Source organism: Buteo buteo, chromosome 12, assembly GCF_964188355.1.
Source record: "Buteo buteo chromosome 12, bButBut1.hap1.1, whole genome shotgun sequence".
In the NCBI taxonomy this organism is placed as follows: domain Eukaryota; kingdom Metazoa; phylum Chordata; class Aves; order Accipitriformes; family Accipitridae; genus Buteo; species Buteo buteo.
In genome coordinates this window covers 12,080,483-12,107,651 of record NC_134182.1, presented here as the reverse complement: position 1 = coordinate 12,107,651, position 27,169 = coordinate 12,080,483, and the positions used below count along the sequence as shown (strand labels likewise).

The 27,169-nt window shown below is 38.6% G+C and overlaps 1 protein-coding gene across 15 annotated transcripts in view; it reads left to right on the top strand.

The window, feature by feature from the left end:
- Positions 1-26,841, top strand: part of RPS6KC1 (ribosomal protein S6 kinase C1) — a 93,543-nt gene extending 66,702 nt beyond the window's left edge. For 13 of the 15 annotated variants that reach the window (XM_075042673.1, XM_075042670.1, XM_075042671.1 and 10 more), the window contains 5 exons: positions 6,441-8,018; positions 8,290-8,379; positions 20,189-20,271; positions 20,986-21,081; positions 24,213-26,841. In XM_075042673.1, the coding sequence (XP_074898774.1) occupies positions 6,441-8,018; positions 8,290-8,379; positions 20,189-20,271; positions 20,986-21,081; positions 24,213-24,323 (1,958 nt within the window). In that variant the 3' untranslated portion in view covers positions 24,324-26,841. The remainder of the gene's footprint in view (positions 1-6,440; positions 8,019-8,289; positions 8,380-20,188; positions 20,272-20,985; positions 21,082-24,212) is intronic. The other 2 variants (XR_012652467.1, XM_075042672.1) reach the window with 2 other exon arrangements.
- The last annotated feature ends 328 nt before the right edge of the window (positions 26,842-27,169 follow it).

Sequence of the window (27,169 nt, the reverse complement as noted above, 5' to 3'; positions counted from 1 at the left end):
ACATGATACATGGGTTCACTTGACTTGGACACTTGTCAGTGTAAGTTACAAACTGCATAGGGTTTTTCCTCATTTTCTGATAAAGCAGCAAGTAGTTTGGAAATGGATTCACCTCTATCCTTGTTTGCAAACCATTAAAAAATGATGATGTGCTATAAGGACTTTTCCCTGATTACCAGCCAATTAACAAGGTTAATTGCTTTAAGGATAGTCCCCAGCTTTCAAGAACTTACTGTCTGAGCTCAGAACAGGCAAAGGAGAGGAAAAGGAGTGATATATTCTGTTCTGAAGAGGGATAGCTGGGGTACAAAATGATGAGTAAATTGCCTGAGGATACAGATTAAACGCATATTGCAGGTGTAGGGCCTAATCCCAAATCCCTAACTGGGGCAATAATTTTGTGTTGCTTCTGAACTGCATGGCCTGTGTACCTCATCCTGTCCCAGGAGACTGATGCTGGAAAGTGATTCAGGAAAAAAGCTTCATTTTCTAGGTCTGCATGAATAAAAATAGGGCTAAAGTTATGCTGTACTATATGCAGGTACTGGTCTTGCTCACCCCACTGATGATGGTCTTGATCACATCAGTCTTGTGTTAGTAGCACTCATCCTTTAAATTACAAGGATAATAGTATCAAGAATCCCTATAGATAAAGCTGTCTTAAAATTTCATCCATCTCAGACCAAATATAAATAGAGAAGGTGCTTGTAGTTAATTTTGGGAAAGGATAAAAATTTCTAGGACAGTAGAAATCTCATGGCCACAGTTGGAGGCTTCAAGGGTATCTCAGAAGCATGAAAGTCCATGAAGTTATCTTGTAGCTTTGTTGGAAAGCACTTGGCAAATTCTAGTGTGGTAGAGAGCCAATCTGATGTTAATAAGGCCTCGCTTCTTCTTGGCACTACTAACTCCAGAAATTTTAGAAACAGATGCTTCAAAAATAGGCTGGGGGGCTTCCATGGGACATCAAAGTTTAAGTGGCTGTTAGAAGCTGTCAAATCTCTTTAAGCATAAACAAGCTGGAGTTCCTATCAATCTGGAGAGCACTCAAGAAACTTCATGCTGAAGAGGCTTGCTGCACACAGGAATTGATAGACGACAACATGGCAGTGTTCTGGCTTGCAAAGCCGGGGATTTGTTGTTAGGAAAGGAGATAGTACTAGCTGTAAATATTTGACAGCAATCGGAAAATGTAGGAAAGGTGATACGGTCCTTGGCAAGTGACTTTTTCAGGAGGCTGCTTTGAAATAATAGGTTTTGCTCAAAGTGCATCGGGAAGTGGGAGCTTTGCCTAAACTAGCAAACTTTGTACCAGAGATTCACCAGCAGCAGTGGAAGCAGCCGTGTATGTAAGACTCTGGTGTTTGTAACTACTGTCATGTTAGAGATTAGGTTGGAGATTAGCTTCCAATTCATGCGTGCACTGCAGCCTCACTGTGGCTGCCATTGGGATGCTGTGAAATATTGTTGTTGTATCATGGTAGTGCCTACATATCTGGTTCCCTTTTGGCCTAGAAACTGTACAAACATAATTTTATGTAGCCATTGTGTATTAACATGATGAAGTTTACCAGCAGACCTGTCTTTATTGAGAAGGAGGACAGTGATTCTAAGAAAACCATAAGGTTGTTCTTTTTCCAGCAAGGAAGAATATTAATTTGCAAGAGGTGCATGGCTTGTGATTGGTACTCCTGGCCATAAACAAATTCTTATGCAGTGATGTAGAGTTGGGCCTGGTTTTGGAGAATAATTCAAGCAGATGTCTTTCAGTACTCTGTTTTTCTTCCCTCTCCAGTCACAGTTATTTGGAAGCCTGGATTGTTCACTTTGACTTTGTTTGGGATTTCCTAAATACAGTGATTACTGCATTCCTAGCTGCATTCCAGTTCAGCAGAAATTGGAGTATATTGTCCTTCAGAGTAAACTCATGGGCCAAGCTAGTACAAGTCATTGATTTATTTTGGAATATGTCTCCTTAGTCAGCCTGTCTTTTAGGATGTGAAGCTGGGTAAGGAAAAATCCAACAGGTCATGAATTTTTCCTGTCAGCTAGGACAAAAACATGTTTAGGAGACTAAATTTGCTGATCTGTTAGGTTTCATTTTATCCTGTGATACGTACTATATATAGTCTCTGTATCTTCTCTTTGATGTTCCTGCGTCAAGTGCTATTAAGAACAAAAACTACAGAAATGCTTCAAAGAATATAAAAATATTACAGAGCTAACAAGTTTCCTAGTCACCTTCATCATTTGGTCACTTCATGCTGAAATTTCTTGTTGATTATTTTGGACACTAACTTCTTAAACTCCTTAGATTCTGCCTCTAGAAGCAGAAGTATAACCTCCAGAGGGCTGGAAATGTGGTTAAGGCAGGCCATTCTAATAAGTCATTTTACATTGAATAACTGCAGGAGAATGTAGAGCTTGGTGATTTCCATGTACCAGAAACCAGAAAGGGTGAGCTAGACTGGTTAGAGTCAGTTCATCGTAGAAGAAAATAATAATTAGTTATGTTAATACTATACTTCTGAACTAGTATGAAACACTGATAAACTTTAGCTTAAAATGGTAGCTTTTATAGTTATTTAGTATGTTAGACTATTTGACAATGACTGAAGCTTACTTGTTTGGATTGATTTCTGTAATTTTAGTTTTTATAGATTCCTGATACTATATTAGCATGGCTTGCTAATGGGTTTTCTTGATCTTACACAACACATGGGGAGAGGGGGAAAGATTATTAGTATGTCATTCATAAAGGCATAATTATATACCCAGATACAAATATCACTCTTGTTTGACCCTGGATTGGACGTTTTCAGAAAGGAATAAAATTGTTGTTTTTCACTATAGAACACAATTATTGAATAGCATTTATTTACGTATTTCCACTTGACCAGGAGGCCAGTCTTGAAATATTTGTATGTAAACATATTTGGACATAATAAATTTCCCTTTTTTTTTTTTTTTTTTGTATTTACTTGCATTTAACTCTAAATTGGAGTTGCAGTAAGTAGTCATTTCCACTGCGATAGTTCTAAGTCCAAGTGATTATTAATGAGCAGCTTCTTTTTTTAAAAAGATAAGATAATACATTTACAAATAGAAAATGAGTCATTGTTGCAGTTCTGTCTGTTTTCACAGGTGGACAGTGGTGAATTCCTGAATACTGTAAGGATAAAAAGATTTTTTTTTTTTTGTCTTTTGCAAATTTGAGGTTTGCTGAAAGCATTTGAAATTGAACATTTTTAAAAACCTAGCCTGAACGTCTTGACTCTTCCAGTGATTTTTCTGTGGGGTTTTGAAGGATTGATCTCAACACATCTGTTTTCCTTCCTTAATCCTTCTTGGTTCTCCTTCTTTCTTAAGCCACACTAAGATTTTGAGTAGAGGCCAAAATCTAGTGGAGGCTGCATGAAGTGTGGCATGAAGTGAGGTGGAGGGAGCAGAAGACAGGAGTTGTCCTGAGAGCAGCTTGACCTGTCTATAGGTGAAAAGCTAAGTTGTGCAAGGATAATTCTTGCACTTTTCATATTACCAGGCAGTGCAGCCCCTTCTTACCTTAATATAGGGGTACAAAACATTTAGGTGAGAGCTGTTCAGGTGTCACATGTAAAAGCACACCTGGTATCCAGTAATGACACAAGAAAAAACCATGAGAATAGATCACAGAAATAAGGTTTTGAGCTTTCTGCATCCCTGGGTCAAAGCTCAACCCAGGTCTCCATTAGAAAAATCTTTTCTTACTACTTGCATCTGAGGAAGGGCTGATGGTGCTCATATTTGCATTAAAGCTGTGCCTGGAGGCTGAGGTGGTGTTGTGCCAGGCACTGTCCAAAGCTGCAAAAATGTAATGTAGGTCTTTGTGGGTCATGTTCTGTGAACACCCTTTGAAACCTGAGATTTGTGTTTTCGTAAGAAATTTATGAAGCACAAATAATAAACACTAGTAATATGAAGGTGGAAATATTTAGCATTTGCTTGTACTGAATAATATAATGCAGATGGGATGGGGAGACTTTGTGTTTTATTAAATGCAGCAGGGGTGTGGTTGTCAAATGAGATTTTATTGTTTGGTATGAAATGACCCTGAATAATTCCATTACTAGTTAATAAACTGGGCAAAGTTATTTTCCAGCACTTAAGTTTACTTAAAGTAATTTTCTTAAAAATTTCAATTAAATTAATTGTTATAAAAATATTGTTTCATCAGAGTCTTGGGGTAAAATGAAACTTCTGTGTTGCTGCTTTTGTCATGGATGAAAGTGTGGAAAAGAGGAGAAAGTCTTTCACACACATATAAAAATACGTATGCTCTTGCTCTCTTTCTCATTCTCTTTTCTGTTGTTTTCTGTCCCTGCCATTCCATAGCAAAAGCATGAATAAATGTAAAAATGTAATATTGGAAAAAGAATTATTGGTGATAGTGGGATGAACAACTTCTATTTTTACCAAACCAGTTTAAAACCAGTAATTCTGAAGTTCTATGCAAACTGCAGGGCTCAGAAGGCACGGCAGTGCCCGGGCTCTGCCTTTGCCCTGCTGAACAGCTGTGTAACGCTCCACATTTAAGGCAAGTGGCTTCATATTGCAGGGACTCACTGCTTCTCACAGAGGCAACATCCTGCTTGTCAGGCCCTTCTGGCGGGACCAGGGCCCGTGGTCTCACCGGTGCAGGGCGGCAGGTTGCCTGTGTCCAGGCAAGCTCAGCGTCAGTCGGGGGCAGGCGGAGGAGGCAGCCTGCTTCGCTGGGCTGAGGGCTGCTGCTCTGCTGGGAGTGGCTGATGAGCCGTGTCTTGCTACTGTGGCATGGCACGCTTGGAAGTAGTTTGAATGCGTCTTTGGGTAAGTATTTAAAGTGCTTATGCAATACAGTGGTCCGTATAGCAGTTCTTGTTCCCTTCTCTATGAGCGTTGCTTCCGTTCGTTTACCTGGCATCCTTTCTCATCTTCTAGAAGGTGGCAAGGGTCACTGTTTGTAACTTATGGCAGAAACCACGTGGATTAATAGATCTAAATTGTCATTTTTTGTCATTGGACTGAAGCTGTTAGAATTCCCCCTTAATATTTTTAATATACCTAGTTTCATCATAACCAGCAAGATTCCTCCCCCACCCCTTTCGAAAACAAGTCTTGTCTTAGCCAGGGGGATGGAGGGCAAGAAAAGTTCACATTATATTATTCAAATTCATTTTTAAAGTATCAAAGTTTTTCTGCCTTTCATAAGTTATTTTTTAAATACCTGGAAATATAGAAAACCTGTTTCTAGGCAAACAAAAATACTTTCTTCTTTTATTGTACTTTTTAAAGGAATTTTGCCTGATATGGAGAGTGTTTAAAAATAACTATTGAAGACCATATTTTTTAAAAATATTAAACTCTGTTTTATCAAAATAAGTAAAAAAAAAACCCCCAAAACCAAAAAAAACCACAATCAAAACTTTGCAGGTGCCCAGTGGGCTGGATACTTTTTTTTTCTTCTACAAAGATTTTCTTAGAACTCCCGCATTTTCCAGAATTTCTGTGCAGTCTTTTAAATTGAAATGTCTTGACTTTGCATTTTTCCGTAAGTTATCAAAGGTGGCTGTCTAGCTTTAAGCCAAATTCTTTGGTATGTGCAAGAGATGTAGTAACTTCTTGATTTGTTTTCTTCAGATTATGTTTTGTAATCTGTAAGCTTTTTTATGTGTGCAATATTTGGAAACATAAAGAGTCCTATTTTGTATTTTTTAATGTAAGTATTACTTTTGGAGCTGTAACTTTCTTAGAGTCTTTTATGTGAAGGAACTGGTTTGCCAGTGTAACTTAAGAGTGTTGATAAATCCTTGTGTAATGCAGCAGGGTGTAAAAAACTTCCTTGAGTTCTGAAGTTAAAGGGAGAAATACATCCGTATTTAACTAACAAAAAACACTTCTTCAGAGGGGAGTGGATCCTTAAAATATCCTGCTAATAGGTAATTCCCTTCCCCTTACTGAACTTGCTTATTAGTAGTTTTTAGTCCATCTACCCTAATGTTTGTTACAAGCTTGGAGCTGGGATACGGAAGTATTCAGTACAGGCAGAACTGGTGTTGGGCACTAAACCATTTGATCTTCCCTAGTTTTTGCTTTCTTTTGAGACAGCAGATGGAGAGTAGTCACCACCACGCAACTTGAGACAGACTCTGAAATGAGACTTTACTGAAGTTAAAAAAAAAAAAAGAAAAAGCTTAATCTCAGATGCAGCTCTTTAAATATTTATGTATTAATACAAATCTGCTTGAAAAGCAAGTTGTGGTCCCTGTAATTATTTCCTCCTGAGGTAGCAGATCCAACTTGCTCTGTGGGCATAAGGAAGTCGTGTATTGTGACAATGAGGGTGTTTTCCTGCTTCGTAATGAAACTGATTTTGTTTTGAGTGAAATTAAAAGATTCACCCCCTCCCCGGTCTTTTCTTACAGGAGGAAAACTGTGGTCTTATGTGAGTAAGTTCTTAAACAGAAGTCCTGAAGAGAGCTTTGAAATTCCTGAAACCAGAACATCTAGTTCAACTAAAATTTACCTGGAGCAGCCAACACCAAGTCCTAAAGAAATTGGTAGCAGCACTGATTCCAGAGAAAGCTATGGGGAGAGCATGCTGAAGGTGGTCCCTCTGAAGAGCAGCCTAACGCCAAGCTCTCAGGATGACAGCAGCATCCAGGAAGATGGCCAAGAGAGTTCAAAGTGGATGGACTCAGGATCCAGCTCAGAAGAAGAGTGCACTACTAGTTATTTAACATTATGCAATGAATACGGGCAAGAAAAAATTGATTCTGGCTCTCTAAATGAGGAACCGGTGGTTAAACTGGAGAACGAAGGTCTAAATACCAAAGAGAGAAGTTGCTTACAGAAGTGCAGTGACGTTGGCAGTGATAGCTTCACCTCTCAGATTGCATCTCAGGAACGAAAGCTTTTCATTGATGATGCTGAGTTGGAAATAGCTAGCCCTACTAGGATATTGGACTCATTAACTAAATCAAAGAATAGCCCCATGGAACTCTTCAGGATAGACAGCAAAGATAGCACTAGTGAGCTCCTGGGGCTTGATTTTGGAGAAAAATTGTATAACCTGAAATCAGAACCTTTGAAGCCATTGTTTTCTGTCCCAGATGATGACAGAAGCTTGGATGCCCTAGAGAACAAAATGGGTGTGAGAGCTCATGACACCATAAGCAGGGGTTCAAACGACTCTGTGCCAGTTATCTCCTTTAAGGATGCTGCTTTTGATGATGTAAATAGCGTTGATGAAGGAAGGCCTGATCTCCTCATAAACTTACCCGGTATGTCTGATGAAACAGAAGAGGCAGCAGTGTCAAGGCCAACGAAGTTTACAAAAACTGATAGGGACATGTTGGAAGTAAAGTTATTAGAAACACCTGATGTCTTACAATTAAATAATTCTGCAGAGCCGTGCAAAGCATTCAATCAAGAGCCAAATTATGTGGCACCAGAAGTGGGTGACCCTTCCTGCAAGGAAGCAAATGGACAAAGTGGTGTCACTCAGGGAGCTCTTGGGACCCTCTTTACATCTGACCAAGAGGTAGGTAGTTCAGAAGACAGGGCTCTGTTTCAAGGGCTTGGAGCCTGCTCCTTAAACGTGACAAGCAAAGAAGAAAGTTTATTTGTTTCCAACCCGCTCTCAGGTGCCCAAGATGTTAGCTTGGATGAAGACATGTTAAGAAATGAAGCAGTGTTGCTGTTTTCCGATCAAACTGAAGACTTTCAGAAAGAGAGAACAGACCCGGCTTTGTTACCAGCAGCTGAAAGTAAAGAGACAGCACCAAAGAGGGAAGACAAAATAGTGGTAGCAGGGGAGAAGGAAATACATCAAATTTTTCAGGACCTCGACGAAAGATTAGCGATAACCTCCAGGTTTTATATCCCAGAGGATTGCATTCAAAGATGGGCAGCTGAAATGGTTGTAGCCCTTGATGCTTTACATAGAGAAGGAATTGTGTGCCGCGATTTGAACCCAAACAACATCTTATTGAATGATAGAGGTCAGGAACTTTTGCAAATGCATTTCTTTTTATTCGCTGTTGCTTCCAATTAACTGAGTAGGCGTTTTATCTTGTAATTAGTATCTTCATTTCCTGTCTAGAGCTTCATTATCAGTGCAGCAAATTCACCCCCAGTAATAGCTTCTAGTACTTAATGATGCCATTATTCTTAATGATACTGTTTTTAGCTACAAAAGGAGTAATTACAGTTCACTTCTGCAGAAAATGGAAGGGAAAAATGTTTTGATTTCTCCTGTCGTTTTGTTTTTAGGACACATTCAGCTAACGTATTTTAGCAGGTGGAGGGAGGTTGAAGATTCCTGTGACAACGATGCCATAGAGAGAATGTACTGTGCCCCAGGTTAGAGCAATCACCTACAATGTTTCACTTGGAAAGTAGATTAGCAGCTTTCATTTTCTCACGGAGCCTCTGTAGCACAGAGCTTGAGATCATGCAATATCTGAATTTTCTTTGCTTTTTCCTGAATGTTTTAAAAAGCTAGAGGGCTCATAACTGCTTTATTGTTGAACTGTGGTGGTGTTTGTCACATCATTTCTATAAAGTGTAATTGTATTGAATGTCTTGTTTAAGCAAATTTAAGGAATGTTTTGTTTTCTTGCAGTTATTTGCTATGTGTGAGTACATCTTGATAACTGAAAAGAGCAAATAAGGGAAAGGGCAGACTGAAAAGATGCCACTAAGAGCCTTACAAATATAAAAATTTATACATGCAAAGAACATGGGGGGAAAAAAACCCAGTAGCAGTTTGAAAAATACAACCCTAATAGGCTCAGAGATGCCTCTGACATTTTTGATGAGCTACAGTGGGCTTTGAAATAGTTTAGAGAGCTCTTTTCTTGGAACTGCTTTCATCAATCATGAGGGTGATAAAATCAATATCTCTTGGGTTTCTGTAGCAAGGATGGCACTTGAAACCGAGCCCTCCCTCTTTTCCTTTTTCCAGTTTATTTTCTGCTAATATAGTGGTCGAATGGTAGTGACAGCCAAAAATCAGGTGTTTTATTTCATATTTTAAAAATTTCATAGCTAGCTTAAAAAAACTACTTCTAGAGTTGAAATGACTATTGGGAGGCTATTCAGATTTTCAGTTTCTCTTTTTTTATTCTGAATTTGAAATGCCAACATACTCTTTCTGCTGAGCGTGTGGTCTAGCTAGGCAGGGCAACTTGGCATGCAGGTAGTCCTCAAGCTCAGAGTCTGTAAATGTCCTCAGAAAAATTTAGAATAAGAATTACCAGCAATGGAAGTTCTGAACTTAATTTGCCATCAGGTGTTTATTCTGTGACTTAGTCCCGCAACTGAAATACAGTAAGGAACTGTTCTCTGTGAATAAAGGTGGTAGGATATCAACAAAAATTTGAATGCCAGCCTCTTGAGATAGATAGTAAATAAAACATTTTCTATCCTGGTGCAAGTCAAAAGGGCAGGTATTACAGAAAGGAATTCTTTTTACCTATCAAAGCAAACCCAACACCTTTGTTCTACCCTCACCCCACTTTAATTCAAGAACAAGAAAATTGGGGAATCCCAGCAATCCTTATCGTTGTTAAATAGAAACATGTCCTGGTTGCCAACGTGCATGACATCCTGTTAGAAAGAGGCGTTTTCCTGCCTCCCTAACCCAGCCTCGAACAAAGCGCTCCCCAGTTGAGTAGTAGCAAAGATGGAAGTGCAGCCTTTTCCCACCCTGTCATCATTAATGAGCTGTGAAAGTCAAAGCTTAATTTTTCTGTGTTTTAATGAGGATCCAAAGAGAGGCTTTTTTTGCCCCCTAAGCCCCAACCAGCCAACTCCTACAGTAATTAAGTGTTTAGGGAGCAGTTGAAATAATATTTAGAAGTCCCTAAATGCAAGAATAAAGTTTTCTGCACCATCATTATTTCCACCTCACAGCACAGGTGTGGTATCCATCTGGGCTTTGCTTGGTTAAGTTGCCCTCTCCTCTCCACCCTCTCTGCCCTACCCCAAGCTGCAGTTTGCTTTGTGTGTCTGTAACTGGTGAGCTACAAGATGAAGATTTGCAAATGCAAATATTAGATATATGCAAGATGGCTGAATTGACACTGCTCTATGATTCTTAACCTTTCATATTTCTTGATTTTAGTGTTATCTCTGCAAAACATACTCTTATTTTAGTGTAGCTATTTCATGCTGATTTTTGCATAGGAGAGTAATACTTGGTGTAACAGCAGTACAAAATGTATTTTGGAGCCAAGTGCCATTCTATTCTGAGCAATGATTTAATACCTGTACATTCAATACTGGTATGTACCTAAGTCCAAAGCAGCTTTCTTAGGGCTACTGCTGCTACTAAATCTTGCTGTAGAACTTTTGATCAGTATTAAACAAATAACCATGTTAGTGGGCTTTCTTTAGGCTCTGATGTTACAGGAAAAAAATGCCCAAACCTTATTTGGATGATTATTTTTCATTTTAAGGCGTGTACCATGTCCCTGGAACCCAAGTCTCCTCTTTATGATGATAGCATTGCTCTTCAAGTTGCTTCTTGGAATAAGGATTTTGAAATTATACTTGTGCTTCAGTTCAGTACACTAAGAGAAATTGGCAAGTTTGGGTTTTTTGATGTTGGGTTTTTTAAATTTTTATTCTTTTTAAGTTGCTTTTTAAAATGGATTGTAAATGTTTCTCATAGCTTGCTTTTTTCCTGCTGAAGGAAGGGCTGCAGTTTTGTAGAGGTGAACAAGTGATCTTCACAAAATTTCATTGGGTCTTACTATTTCTTATCGTAATACAACACAGTGACTAAATAAAGTGACTAAAAGTGGGTCTTTATCTTGTTTTGAATTTTCCGGGTGTTTCCAGTATTGTGTGCTGTGTTGCCCTGCTTCTGGGTACTCAGCCTTCCCTCTCCTTTTCTCTCCTAACTGAAGGACACAGTGAAACTTGGCTTGCAAAATTTTGTCTCCATGTGTTCAGCTTGGTGTGTGTTTTCGTCAGAGTTCAGGATAGAACAGGATTTGGATATGATAACTTGTATGTTATGTGAATTCAACATTTTGTTATTTAAATGCACTTGTTAAAAGTAGGCAAGAAAGGGAAGATGTCTTTATCAAAACACGGTCTTTTAGGGCATTGGAGACAGAGAACAGATGATGAGTCTTGGGATGCAGCTCTTTTTCTGCATGAATTTTTGAGGAGCAAATTTTGGAGGCAGAAAAAGGTGAGGATGAATATGAAATTTAAACAGATTGCAGGATATTAAAATAGGTGGTAAATTGTATTGCAGAGTTATATGAAAGATGTAAGAATGTGTTTGAAACAATTTTATCCTTTTAACTGGTAAGGTTTCAGGTGCTACTTTTTTACAGCACAAGTTATAAAGTGCTTAGCAGTGAAGCACCTGAGGACATATTTAAATTTTAAGTTGCTTTATTGGTTAACGGAAAACATGGAGTCTAAATTCTACAATTTCTATATATCAGAATCTAATTCCTGGAGGGGCTGGGATAATAATGTATTAATGTTGAAGCTTTTCAGACCCCGGGGAGAATAAAGGTCCAACTATGTGGACCTTGCTTACAGGATCTAGGATTTTGTATTTGAGGCTTTCAGTACCCCAAGTTGTAACCTTGTATTAAAGCAATGCAAGGTAGTATTGGTACAGAAACAGTGATCAAATCCTGGCCATGATGAATAGCAAGGACTTGCTCGGCTCTTGTTATCCTACAAAAAGCAGAGAAGCAATGTGACTGCGTGTGTAGAAGAGATTATGCACTATATATATAAAATAATAGAACAAACGCAAACATCATAAATGGACAAGTGTCAAGAAGATGAGGGAAGAGATAATTTTAAAAGCTGCATACCATTCCCTGCTAGCAATATAATTAATTTTGTATGAAATTGCAATTGTCATTTTATATCGTGCATAAATTAAAAGCAGGGCTCAATCTGTTGCAAGAAGTGGCACTTCTCCACTATTGACGGCAGGTGGCATTGTACCATTAATGGATTTTGCTGTTCCACTTGCTGGCTCTAATTTGCCTAACTTCACATAAGAACTGGAGACGGAAGATGCGTTTATTTGTAATGATTTGCATATCAAGGATTGTACTCGCAAGCTCAGAGTCGTGGTGTGTTATAGTGCTGTTGAATCTGTTGGTAAAGCTGGATAACTCTCTTTACTCCTGCGTAGTTCTACTCAATAAAAAAAAAGTTCATGCTGAACCAACTACTGCAACAACAAAGCTATCTGCAGATGCTTAAAAGTAGCGCCTGTGCTATACTTTGATTAATGGCCAAACTAAATCTTTGCTGTTCACCTATGATAAGTCAAATGTTGTTTCTCTAACCCACAAGGGAAATGATGGATTATAAATCATCCCCTATAAACTCAACACCACTTCAAGTAAAACTGTGAGGGTTTTGGCCAAGAATAACCTATTTGCTTTTAAAGAAGAAATTAAAGCACTTGTAAATGAGAATTTCTGCTGCGTTAATACGGTTAAGCTGACTAATGTGAGGTTCATGTGGGGTTTTTCCTTTAACTTTCCTCCTCTTTATAGTAATTTTGTTTTCTGAATGTTTTAAAGTGTGCTAAGCAGCTGATGTCTGAATACAAAGTTATTAGCAGATCAGATGAGAGTGATTCACTTCTGTTTAAACAGCCCTTTGCTCTCCATGCCCCCTGAGAACTCTTATCACATATTTGTCCAAAAACCCCCACAAAAACGAACAAAAAATCCCTCTCATTATCCACCTGCCTGGTGACTGATAGTATCAGCAATGTATCTCTTTATCTCTTGGTTAATGTGCCTTGGTATTCTGAAGGGGGGAAAATTCCAGTAACAGATTCAATTTACACAGACAGAAACTTGACCAAATGCCAGCCTAGCAGGGGGGCCATTATTCTGCTCTATAAATAAGTTTAAAAAAGAAACAAACACACACACAAACCTGTGAATCAACATGTTTTGGTCTAATTGAGGGAAAAGCAAGATAGATGAATTTTGAAATGCAAATGATCACCTTCTGTTATTTAAGTATCAGTTTTGCCAACTTTGTGATCTTAAGTATAAAGAGTTGTTACCTTTTAAATGGAGTAATAATTATATTCCATTCTTGATAGTCATGATTTTTAAAATCAAATTGGTAACTTTTTAAAAAAAGCCCCTTCATAGTATCCTTAATACCTGGGAGAAAGACAAAATTGTCCATAGCCACAGCCCAGTCAAGATTGTCTTCAACTAAAACAGATTAAGTTGAGGATTTACTCATAAAGAGAAACTTTCAGGTACTTTTTCGTTGTAACCTGTGAAGTGTCATGTTGTAGAAGCGGCTTGCTGGTCTAACATCTTGCGTAAATACGATGCGTGAATGAGATGTTTTATTCACACTCTCAGACTTCTTGTTCCAGCAGCGGGGATGCGTTCTGTCACATCCCTGTAGTGTTTTCAGAGGATGAGATTTCAGAACTGGGCTGCCTTTGGAGTCTTTTTTCTTTCTTGTCCAAACAATGAGTTTTCACCAGATTGTGTTTGCTAAAAACTGGAGATTTGCTTGCTGAGATCATAAAGCCAAAGGGAGCTTAGCTGCATAGAAAATGTAAGGAAGAAACTGGCCATCAGTAATGCATCATATTATTCTGATGCTTTCATAAGCTGTGTGCTATAATCAAGCCTTATTTATACAAACTAGCCTTCACAGAAGCCCACATGTAAATATATGGTATATTTGGTTTTATTTAACCTGCTACTAATTGTACACAATACAAAACCTAAGCAAAAAGAAGGCTTTGTGGGTAAAGGATTTTGTTCCAAAGAAGACCAAAATGTTTCAATGCAAACCTGATTTTTATGCTCCCAAATGAAGATGTCACTTCTACTCTTAGACAATTGAAAATACAGATGCAAAGTGCAGCTGATAACCTAAAACATATGGCATGAAAATAAAAATTGCTAGGTTGCTATTATTAGCCTGTATGCTATAATTTTTATTTACTGCAAAAGGAAAAAATGGTTTGCCTCTGTTTACCAAATAGATATTTGATGCTGGAAAACCTGCATATTATTTGCGTATGTGTTTTTCAGTAGGAGTTTGCAGGCACTCATTATATCTGCTATTCTGTATTATAGTAATTTAATTTGAGTAGATTGTTTAAGAAGCAAAATAACTGTGGTAGATTAAAGTGCCATTGACCCTGAGAGGTGTCGAGGGGTGGGCTGGTCTCGTGGTTATAGTGTTAGACTGGACTTCTTAGATTTTATCTGTGACTGTGTCCTAGCTTTTTGTTTGACATTAATGTCTCAGTATAATCCTCAAAAGGAAAGGAAAAAACAGAGCAGGTGAATGAGCTTTAAGCAGTAAAGACAGAAGCATGGGCTAGCTTGATTTGAAAAGGCCTGGCAATAGGAAAGAGGACTAAGGATTTGCATGAAAAATATATGGCTGGGGTGAATGATGAGGAAAGGTCTGGAGCTGCAGAAAAAGTACTGGTTATTATGAAGCTGGGAGTAACAACTTTACAACCACCATTTGGAGTGGTATAGCTCTCCAAAGACACCTGAGTGTCCCACGGAAAACAACGGCAACTGACTGCTCCCAAAATAGCGATGTCATGAATGTGGAGTAGGTAATTGAAAGCATGGGTTTGGGGAGAGAATCAGGTATTTTCTGAAAATAGTTTGATGTGGTTTGGCATTCAGGCTTGTTGTAAGTACACTACATGTTTCAGGTGAAGCACGTGGGTTTTCATAGGCTCTGTAACTGGAATAAGCAGTAAGATGGGCTGAAGCTGTTGATTTGTAAAAATCTGGTATTTTAGTCTGGCTGACATAAAAGCCAGTTAATAACTCTGGAAGAAAGTGTAATTTACCTGTGTGGTGTGGTTGTTTTTGTTTTTTATTTATTTTATTTTTAAATTTTTTTAATTATTACAGATGGGGCTAAACCTTGAAGAAGATAGGATAGAAAATGCCTTTTGAAAATAAATGGAGCTAGCTGAAACGTTAATTAGTGTCTGCTTTGTTTTGATAACAGAGCAGTAAAAAGTTTCTTTGTCTCTTTTGTCACCTGATTATTTTAGAGGAAGTTTTAATTCCATCTTGGGCTGCTAAAAGGAAGAAAGAACACGGTTTCCTCTACTAATTTTTTTTTTCTTTTAGTAACATAAGGAAATTTCTTCCAAAGAGGAACATAGATGCTCATATGTTTTTGAATGCCTTTAAGATGAAACTTCCTATTTTCATACTCCATTTGATCTTGGCAGATGTTCATTGGACTTGCCTCACTACTTTATTGTTTAAAGACCATGATAAACTTTTTTTACTTAACTGTAGATGGTTCAATACTGTGTTTTATAAATTGCTAAAGCATTTTAGGCAAAGCATTATGGCCAGATTGCTTGTGTGATGTGTTATTTAGTGACTGTATCTTATGATATCTTGGCTGACTGAGTCTGCCTAGAGTAAATTAGCTTGGACTCATTTTACTTGGTTCTCTGCAAATGCTTCTTTACATATATAGATATTAAAATAAGATAAAATAGTAAGCTTTTAAAATTAAATGAGTGTAAGGTAAATAGAATTTCTGAAGCGACTCTAATGGTTTTTCGTGCAATACTGTTTATCTTAATGGCCACAGAAGGGAAGAACATTGTGTCTGATGTTTTCAGGATGTTGGACAAGTCCATTTCCTCCTGAACGGTTTCAGACACCTGATGGTAGTTCAGATGGGTCTCCTTGTTTTCTTAGTGCAGAAACAATACTTGAAGTTATGCTGTTTCTGCTTGAAACATGGGGTAAAAAGAGGGGCCTCCTCAGGTTTTGAAATTCTTATCAATCCACCAACAGTCAAATGGTTCTTGTCTTAATTCTAGGAAAACCACCTCAAGACAAAGCTGTTCCTAACTCTTAGGTGTTTGGAGAAGCAGTACTTCCACCTAGAGCCTATTTTCTTGTGCGCTGACTTCAGATGCATTTTTTTGGATGTTACAGTTTATCCTACACAGTTTTTGATCGAGTTTTTGTTCTTGGTGATTCACAAGCCATCTGGCCTGAGTTGTACAGTGAATGTCTACGTCCACCTTTAAGCCTGGCTTCTTTTATGTTAACTAGTGTTTGTGTGTACTGGTTGGGAGGCCTTGTTGTCAACCCTGGAGGAAACTGTATTTGGGAGAAAATGTTTGAGGTGTAGGTAGTAAAAACCTTTGAAATCCTTTAACATGAAGGCTGTATTTCAGGTTAAGGTGCTGTAGAAAGAATGAGAAAATCAGCCTTGGTGTTAAGATTAATAACTTTATCAAGGTTGTATGTTCAAGAGAGGTGAAGTTCTGCTTTTTTTGCTTTGGAACTGGCACTTCTGTTTAAAAATACAGAGCGTTGTCAGCTATGTATCCCTTGTCAGGAAGTAAGGTATTGCTGTGTATAATGCAGCTATTGAGATAAGTATGGAAACCATAAAGAAATGGGCTTTCAGTTGAGACCGGCTGCTCTAGGAGGAGGACAGTGCAGGGTAGTGGAGGTGTTTACCTGTACCATCTGTCTCCATCTGAACCTGATAACGTTTTACAAATCTCCTTCCCTTCAGTTACCCCAATGGCTTCTGTTGAAATTGCTTCTGTGCAGGAACTTAGCATTGCTGTTGACATGTGCTACTTGGGTGCGAGATGTTGTATGGGTGCGCATTGGGAAGGGAGAAAGAAGAAAGCTCTCCCTTTTAATGAAGTTGCAGTAAAGTTGGAAGAGCTACTGATTTTTTTCACCCTGCTTATTTATTTCTCTGATTTAAAAGGATTTTTGTACTTGAGAATGATATGAATGTTTTTTCTGCAAATTTGGTACTGCTAGTCCTAGAAACACCAACACTGTGCACATGTGTGTGCATGTTTGTGTTTGTACAAATGTGGACAAAGTCCTTGATTTCAAGGTTCATGAAGTAAAGAATTGGCACAAATATCCCCATGTTATTCACTTAAGCTTATGGGTCGCTACCGTTTATTGTCTAAATTACTTTGCTGATGGATTGAGATGAAAATGTTTTCTTAGTGAAGGCAGATATTGTAGTTCAGATTTATTGCAATATTAAAGCTTTAAAAAAAAACATATGCCCTGTGTGGTATATTACATTAGCTAGCTACTCTGTATCACTTGAAAGCATTTAATAATCTATAGTTTCTAAATTTTCCCATGATGTGTAGTCAAGGTAAAATGCAGTAATATTGATGTGAAATCCTGAACTTATTATGATCAGCATACTGCATCAGTGCATCAGAAGTAATGTGACTTGTTTGAAGTACGGGAATGTAAACAACACCTGTTTATTTGTAGTATTCACAGTGAATTTTTTCTTTTTTTTTTTTTAAAGGAAAATATTTATTTTAATCTGAACTAAGGAAACTTTGGGACCTAGGGAAAGCAGCAAGAAAGCAGACATTGGGTAATGGGAGAAAAGTTGAGCTAAAATTTAGTTTTTGTAAAAAAGGATACTTGGATGTTACCCGCAGCTGAGTTTTCTGTTTTCTGTTCTGTGTTGGTTCAGATGACTTGTCCTGCACTTTCTGCTGTGTGCATGAGAACCCAGCCGGAGCCTTTCAGTCCAGGGAGAAATCTATGTTACTTGACTGTTCTCAATTTATCCCACTTGTGTCATTTTGGTCACGGTCAAAAGTGGATGGAAGAGTTCAGTGCTGTTCTCTTAAGAGAGATCTGCAATGACATTTGTTTTGACTTGGCATATATTGAAAATGTTCTTATAGTTGAAAATACAAGCTTGGATTTTGGACAAATGGACTTCAGTTTACCTTTTGACTCTTACTCTGTGTCCATTTTCTTCATCAGTGAAGTAACTGAGGTTACATCAACTTCCCATAATGAACAGTATGGGATTCTGTGAAAGAAGGCAGTGTAACCTTGGTGCTTCGAAGAACTGGATCAGCATCTGTGACTGTCAACATAAAAGGAAATAATACCAAAACTCAGAAATGAATTTTTCATAATATTTCATTTCCCTGTGCTCAGAATGATGGGTTTTTTTCGCCTTTACAATATTTTTTTTATATTGGGCTGTAACTCAAGAGGCCTATCCCCCTGAATGTCTTTGGGGAAGAATGGGTTATCTCCTTTTGTGGCATTATTCTAAAATTTAAGATGTGTCAATATGGTAAAGTTAATGGTAGTGTAGGAACTGAGAATGTAGTTGTCAATCTTTATTAACTCTTGGCTTTACTGGTCTTATTCTGGAATAAGTGTGGAAGTTAATTTAAAAAATAAAAATCTTCACTTGTTTGGAAGAAAGCTCTCTTAGTCTAGAATATCCACAGGATTAAAGCCACATGGGAAAGAAAACTCTGCTCTAAAGAAGCCTAAAGTATTTGGTTTTAGATATTACTTTCCATTCATGACATCTTGTTTTTGAATGTACATGATTGGAACATACAACACTAGGAAATCACGATCAGACTGGGAAGGCATTTCCATTCAGTAGGTTTCACTGAGAGATGCTATGAAAACCTTTCACCAGCTGGTTCATGTGGAAAGGCCCAAGTTTGGTTTTTTTGTTTTCCTTTATTAAAGGGCGGTTACCCAGAAGGTCTGCCTTTCTGAAGGGATGTAAAATTAAATTGCAAGAACAGATTTTGATTTTTACACAAATTCTCTCAATTTACCATAATTTCAACTTTATCTGGATGCTTGCCTGGGATCTTAAAACGTTTTAAAAATGCATGTAATTATGCTGATACAGTTCCTTATGTGGCTACCATTATATCTGTGTAAAAGTTTCTCAATGCTGATAGAAGTATTAATCTGTAAAGAATGGAATAAATTCTAATGTGTGGCACCCTTATAGTGATGTATTGGGCATTCAAATGCCATTAACTGTAATCAACTTTTCAATGTGAGGGATGTCCTACCTAAAGAAACTATGTCTGAGCCATCCTTCCTTGTTGCTCTTGCAACAGCAACCTCAGCCTAGTCCTAGAAGGTGTTGAGCATCTTCCAGCTTGTGTGGCAGCTGCCCGAGGGGGCAGCCCTCTGCACGCCCCCGTGCTCAGCGTGTGTGTGCATCTCTGCAGCTGGGGAGGTCTGGGGCTACTGCCTTCCTTTCTCTGACCCCGGAGTGTGACTCATCTGTAGTTCTCCTTGGCCATGCTCACGCTAAGCTCCATAAAATGATGAGCAAGATTTTTCAAACATGCCGCAATGCTTTTCACAGCAACGACTATGTGACTATATGCTAATTGTTGTCCTCTGCGGGGAAGCTGGTGTGGCTTTTGCCACCAAAGCTATTTTAGTGCAGCTTCTGCATTTTTTTGACAGTCAAAATGAAGATTTCATCTTCATTGCAATCTGTTTTTCTGCCTGTTTTAGAGCAGACAGTGTGGTGCGTTTGTATTTAATAATTTTTGTAGTTTAAAGCCTGAGTCAGTGAAGGCCAAGTTTTCTGCATGCATCATGCTATTGAATATGTGAATGTGTATGGCGAGGGACTCTGTAACTCCCATCTCACCTCTCTGCTGTCTCTTGTGCATGGACAGCAATAAGAGTGTTGGGTGCTGGCTGGATGCTGGGGAAAACAACTTTTCGTACCTAGGTACAATTTGGGCTGAGCTGCAGCAATACACAGTTGCTGGCTTTGGTTAGGCTATGTGAAGTAGTGTCTTTATCTGGTTCCCAACAGACAAGAGAGACAATTGTGAAAAGCGTCCCATGGCGATCCCAGCAAAGGGTGTAGGTTAGCCATGAGACAAATCCTGCCCTCTAAGACAAAATTAAGGCATGCAGTAGGCTATTATAACCTCCCTTTTGTTGCATTTATGGATGCATCAGGCCACTCTGGTCAGTCCAGCTCTTCTGACCAGGGTAAATTCTCTAAGTACGTTTTGCTTTACTGTATGTCACTGTCTGGTTTTAGTCCAGTATAGAAGAATCCGAACTGTAATGCCTACAAGTCTTGAAAATGCCTATGTATGCACGGAAAAGGCAAATTATGCATGAAACGTATAGTGTTGCTGTGTTTGAACAATGCAATCTGTAGGTGGCTAAAGGGCTAACTAAATTGCAGGCATAATGAAAGCTCTGTGGTATTTAGTATATGTTCTGTCAGCATTAAACAGTCACCTTGTAAATATATGTTAATTTTGAAGGTGTAACTGACCTTTTTAATATTAATTGAAATGTCTCTTGTTTAGAGGTTGGCGCTATCCTAGAAGAGACAGAAGCCTGTGACTGGTGGAGCCTGGGTGCCATTCTTTTTGAACTCCTCACTGGAAAGGTAGGGCTGGGGGCAAGTTACTTCATAAAATTGACCTCTTGGCCAGTAGTTTCTCACAAGTGGTATGCCCAGTTGTGATTTCCTTGCTTGTCTTTCTCAGATGTGCTTTGCTGACCTGAGTACCCTCAATTTGCTTGGTCTGCATGGGACCAGAGAAACAAAACGTGCTCAAGCTTCAGCAGAACAACTTGATAAAGCTGTATCAAACTCAGGGCTGAAAAAATAACCCAAAACGATGCTGCCCTCTTAACCACAGTGAAATCAAAGTTCTCTAACATTCCTTTTGCACATTTACAAAACTTTTGCCCTTATACTTTCAGTATTATGTCCCGGGACAGTGTAGGAGCCATATGTTGCTGTTACACATTGATTTGGTATTTTGAGACAAAGAGTGCTCAGCCAAATCAAACTGGTGATTAGTTGACAGTTCTGCATGAAGAAAGCAAAGTCCACCAAATTCCCAGACTCTTCAAGTTTGAGCAATAGAGTACCAGCACTAAGACATAAATGTTCTAAACCCATATCTCCAGGGGGACATCAGTGCCTGTAGACATTCTTCCCAGAATCAGTACTTCATACTAGAATGCACTGAAATTTTAGCTGTGTGTGTTAATTTGCATGTATACTAGGAGATAATCCAACACTAGAATTTTTTAATTAATAAATGTATCTGCTTGCCTTGATATTTTTTTTAATTTTTTTTTTTTCCTCCAGACTCTGGTTGAGTGCCATCCATCAGGAATAAACACTCATACTTCTTTGAGTATACCAGACCATGTATCAAAGGAGGCCAGATCACTGATTCAGCAGGTATTTGTTTTCTATAGGTACATGTGTAGACTGGACAAATACTTAATCTACCTAATTTGTTCTGGTGCAGGAAATGTAAAAACAGAAAGCTACTGATAGGAATGTGGATGTGTCTTTTGTCAGTACTGATGAATTTTGCCCAGCTGTCTTGTTGCATCTGGAAACTTTGACTTCTGCTGCCAGGTGTCTCTGTAGAAAACTGGAGTGCTTTGCCATTTCTTCAAAGAACAAGTTTGGTCAATGCTGACTGCTTTGGAAACACCTGCTGGTGATGCATGAACATTTTAGGAATTCTGTCCTAAATGTTCATGGAAACATTTGTCATGAATTGAATTAAACTAAAAAATGTTGATGCCAATTCAGCAAGATAGCTCTAAGTACTATAAAACCTGTAACACGCTGATCAGAAGTTATGACCTTGCTGTGGTTGAAAATCTGTAGTTGTTGTCCAGGAAATCATCTGGGTGCCATTTGTTAAGAAAAGTACTTTAAATTGTGAATACAATGACTTTTGTAATAAGAACATAACTCATAGGTTGGACAAAAGGCAGAGTAGGAAACCTTAAAATATAGACAACCTTCCAGACTGATACACCGTTTTCAAACTAATGGGAATAATATTGACTGCTGGTATTTGTTTACTCTTAGCTTTAGGTAGTCGTGACTGAGAGAATAAACTTGTAGTACAGGGTCTTGAATTTCAGGTAATGCTATCTTCCTTCTAGTTAATTTTGACCTAACTGAGGAGGTGGAGCCTGGATGTGACCTATTCCACTTGAGCAGAATAAGTGATATATGTGAACCGTGTTGTTTGGCTTTGAAGAGTATCTTGCTAGTGGATGCATAAACAATGACATCACTTAGATATAGATTTGAACAGGACAGAGTGGAAAAAATAGTTCTTGAAGAAAATGAAGGAAAGAGGTTTTGAAAATTCAGTGAGTCAAAAGACCCAGTAACAGATAGATTTCTGTGCCATTAATGTGAAATAATTAATGGAAATGGAAGTAGATGTTTGGACCTCCTGTTTTGACTAGGTGACATGAAGTCACTGAAGGTGAAAGCATGTGTGTCTGTGTTTCTGGCAAAGGTAGAAAGGGAAGTGACTAAAGAAAAATCCCATTTTTGTATAATCTGCATGTATATTCTTAGATGGTAGCAAATTGTTACCCTCACCCACAGGTGCTACAGGACTCAAATGGCTAAGGGAAAGCAAAACCACACTTGATGAAAGGAATTCCTCCCATTAAGACTAGAAGTGAAGACAAATGAAGTCGTCCAGTCCACTTCTCCCTGCCAATGTATGATTGTTCTTCACTGCAGACTAATGTATTGCCTATTTTTAAATATGCCAAAGAGTGGCTCTTTTGCCACTTGTGGTTTAAGTGGCAAATATATCTCTGCCACTCACAGATATATTACAAGGCCATATCTGTTCAGAGAACAGTCACCCCAGTGCCTGTTACATTAAGCCTTCTAGTGTAGGGTGGTGACTTATCTGGTGGAGGTTCGGCTATATGAGCTAGTAAATCACATTTTTGTTGTGTGACTATCCAAGGAAGCTGCCATTCATTGTTGAGGAAGCCTTGTCAGGAAAAGGAAGAAAGCTCTCTTGGCATGGATAGCAATTTGTCATTGCGACTTTCCTTCCCTCCACTGCCAAGGGTAAACAGGTCAAAGCATCACAGAATAACTGTGATCAATGTTCAGCTATACAGAAAACTGTGTCAGACGTTGTCTCCTGCTGTGGCTTCCAGTGCAGGTGATTTCATTGTAAACACCTCCTTCATTTAGCCAGCTTCTAAGAAAACAGAGATCTGTTTATTTCTCATGAAAGATGAAATTGTTGTTTTTATGTTGGTTTGGTATTTTGCACCCAGTATTTTTTTCAGGCACCTCCAGGCTTTACTACCAACAAAATATGCAACATGGCTTTTCAATAGGTATCTGTTGCAGTTTTTGTTGCATCTGCTTTCTAAGATTAAAGTTCTTCTGGAAGGACAAACTCCAGAAAATAAGTGTCCGTGCTTACTTTCCCCCTACTGGTGCTGGTTGTATTTCAACAGAAGGCAGAGACACCCTGGCTGCATCTGTTTCTGCTGGCTTGTAGAAGATACCAGAGTAGCACTATTCACTGTCACTGAGCTACCTTTACTATGTGACATTATGACTGCAAATAGCAGAGCCATCTTAAAATGTGTAAATTCCTATGTTTATGCATGTAGACTCACTTAGATGTTGAGTGCATTAAGATATGAATGCACATTGTTCCAAGTGACAACTGGGAGAAGTTATCCTATTAGCTGTTGCAGAAAAAGCAAGAAAGAAATCATGCCTTTGTACTGGCTGTAATTGAATAGAGTATAAACAGTTCTCTAAACCTGCAAAATATTTTTGTGTGTCTTTATTAGTCTCTTTGGAGTATTACCTTTGCATTCCCTTTTATATGGATTGGTATCTTTAAACAGATGTAAATATTGTGATTTCCTTTTCACATGAATTCAGCATGTGATGTACAACTAAAAAGCAAATGAAGTGCTGAATTTTAGGAAATTTCCATGAAGCCATTGCACTGTTTTGTTTCTTTCACTGGGGTTTTGATTTTTCAATTTTAGTCCATTTGTAGGACTCTTTAAAACTTTTTTTTTTTTTTTTTTTAAATAGAGAACTGGCTGTAATGTACTGGTATTTTAGGACCAACTTACAATTTATGAAAGAGAAAGTTACAGACCACTGTCCCCAATGTAGCTGTAGCGCAGTGGTGTGAGCAAAGGTTAACATGAAGCAAATGCAGTGTCCAGAGTTCTACCAATGCAGGCTCTGGCTGCTGCTCTTTTTTTTAAAATAAGGTTACACTTAAAATGAAGTCCCAATGTGCAGTGCTTCAGGGAATTGCATGCTGTGATCAGTAGTCTCTGAAGACTGTAATACTGACACTCAAGGAAAGGAGAGTCTTCTTCCATTTACTGGATTTTAGGAATTTCAAGTATGCTTTTGCACTCTTGAAAGTAATTCATAGAGCAGGAAAACGGTAGGATGTCCTTTACCTTAGACCTTTCTGGAACTTTTAAGCAGTTGTTTTTGTTCTTACTCACTGAATCATATATATATATTTTTCCTTTTATATCAAGCTTTTGCAGTTTAATCCTGCGGAGCGTCTTGGTGCTGGCGTTGCTGGTGTTGAAGACATCAAATCTCATCCGTTTTTTGCCCTTATAGAATGGGCAGATCTGCTGAGATGAGAGATGTGTGCCCTCTGAACAAACTCAGGTCAAGTGGACAAGTTTCTCTGGCACAGAAGCACCCTGACTTGCTTCCTTTCGATGTCCCAAACCATTTGGATGTGATGACTAAAGGATGCTGGAGCAATCAGGCCAAAAGTGAACACTTTTAACAAGAATCACTGGTTGTACAGGGTGCGAGCTTATTTTTACTGCAACTGGCTGCTACGTGTGTGTAAGTCTTTTCAACAAAGGGTGGTTTGTGATGAAACTCCTGGACAGCATGTTTAGCACTGCCAGCTTGTTGACTAAGTAGAAACAGGAATGTGCTCCTGGTGCTTTGTCTGATGATGGAAGTGTCTATAGACTGTGCCAGTTGAAAGTATCTTTTATAGTGTCAGTAGACCATTTTCCTATGCTAAGTGCAGATCTGGGGGAGCGGGGGGAGGAAGGAGCAAATAATTTATTAATGGTATATGCTGAATAAAATACTAAAATGCTTTATGCAAAAGTTGACACGTTAAAAATAATATATACATTAAAAATTAAGAAAGCTGTTGCATAATACTGTGGAATGTGTCTTGAAAATGGCATATCATTTCCCACTGTGGAAAGAGCATATAAAAGGCACATAATACTGTCAAATGTTGTACTTTGTTGGCTGGCAATGTCTGTTTAAAACTAGACTCTGTTGTATTTGATGAGCTACATGTTAAAGTCACTACAGAAAGGGAAATCTTCTTTTCCTCAGCTGGATAAACACTTCTTTAGCACTCTAATAAGGAGCAAGAATACATAATGCTAAATAAATGTATAGATTAAAAAAGGAAAAATACTTCTCATCACTGCAGCCACCACTTTATCACTTAATGAACTTTGCTTCCTCCAAGTGTCCTATTTTTAGCTGCTATTTCAGGAAAAAACCTTTCTGCTCGTGCTCTTCTGCTTGAGGAAGCTTCTGAACTCTCCTGTTTGTTAATAGTCTTAATAAATCAAAGAAAGCCTTCACCCACTCGGCTGCTTGAACAGGAAGAAGCCTGGGATTTGCTCATGCCAAATGACTAAGTGACATCTCTGAGCAAACCCTAGTGGGTAAGACTTGGGCATGAGCCAATTAGCTGACCTGTTTGTTTGTTAGAAAGGTCTGGAGAATGGGAGAAGAATACAAGACATGCAGAATATTTTGCTGTGCGCTGCTGTTGGTGCTAAGCGGCCATGCTTGTATGGGTTCCTGACGTACAAACGCTGTACACTGCGATGCTTTTACAGATTATGGATCTGTGGGGTTTTTCCTAAATGTTCACTTCGCTCTCACTATTTTATTTTTTTTTTTGTTCCTTTTTCTTCCTCTCCCCAGCTTTATCCGGAGAACAAAGGGCAAATTCCTTTGGGAAAGTGAGGTGACAGCAATGATTATTGAATTTACAACTAAAAAAAAAAAGTATCCCTCCATTTGTATTTTAGCAGTGTATTTTATGGGCACTCCCAAAAGTGCATCTGCACAGTCTCCATCTGTTAGACACCAGGTTGGTGTATTCAAATAAAGTGGAAAAGGAAAATGCTTCACTTAAACAAAGGAAATCTGGAAACTTTTTTTCCTTTTTAAATTATTCCACTCCCCTCTTTTTTTCTTTCTTCCCTTTCTTGTGATCACCAGGCCAGCAGAGGGGCTGTAACAACACCGCAGGTTGTAACCAGGTCACTAGTATCACTGCCTATGGAGTGCTGTCCAAGATTACATCACTCTCAGAAACCGTGTTTCAACCTACCACCCTCTGGCTTCATAACAGGAACTCCCTCAGGTGAGCCACAGGAACAACTTCCTGTGCCGAGCGGGTCGGAAATCTCTAATGCGGAGACCAAGCTGATCCAGAGCTTCCTTCCAGCACTGCCCTGGCTGTGACTTTCGAGAGAGGGCTCGTTGCTCAAGGGAAGACTCCCTTCCCTCGGCCACCTGACTCCATCCCTGGGGCTCTCTAGCCCAACCACGAGATAATGTCATTGCCCACATTGATCTGTCCCCTTGCATTTGCCTGGCGATAACTGTAAAAAAAATATTTTCCATGTTACTTTAAAATGCTCTCTTGTTCAGGTTGTGCCCGTGTGCCGGTTGCAAGTAGAGGCAGGATACAATAGCACAGAAGCACAAGCTGGTTTCTGTGAGCAGCAGAAGGAAAACGCTGTTCTAGCAGGAACCAGATGACCAGTCACTCTCACTGCAAACATTTGGTTTAGTTAATGACACAGAAATATTCCTTTTTCAAGTATGTTAGTAGTGAGGAAATCTAGATCATGGAGACTAGAAGGAATGGGGCATTTGGCAAGATGTCTTGCCAAAAATGAGACTTTGAGATTCTATAGGTGTTTGTAACCTTACCACTGACTTGGATAACGGTTTTGCTAAAGGAAGCACAGTCTGGAATTAACTGCACAAAAAAAATCCTGCTTCTATTTTTTTTTTTTTCCTTCCTTTAACATGTATTATGTTGTATTGGTGTTTACATGTATTCCTTTAATAAACAAAACATTTCAAGCCTAATTCAGACCTTGGGTTTCTGAACTTTGCATTTAGTTCTTGAAGACAATCCTTCCTACCTAATCAATGCTTCTTGTCCTTGGCTTTTATGACTTGAAGCGTTCTAGAGATCTTCTTTTTGGCACTGCTTATGAAGCCCTGTGGTGCACATCTCTCTTTTGCTGACTTAAGTAGTCTATTCCACCTTCCTTCTGTTATACCTAATGGCTGATAGCAAAACAAATCAGTGCCGTTTTGTTCACAGGAATTAGTGAGAGTCTATGTAAAACACAGTAAAATAAACCTATAGATTTTCCTATTCTCCTGTGGGTGTTCAGGTAAGGCAGATAAT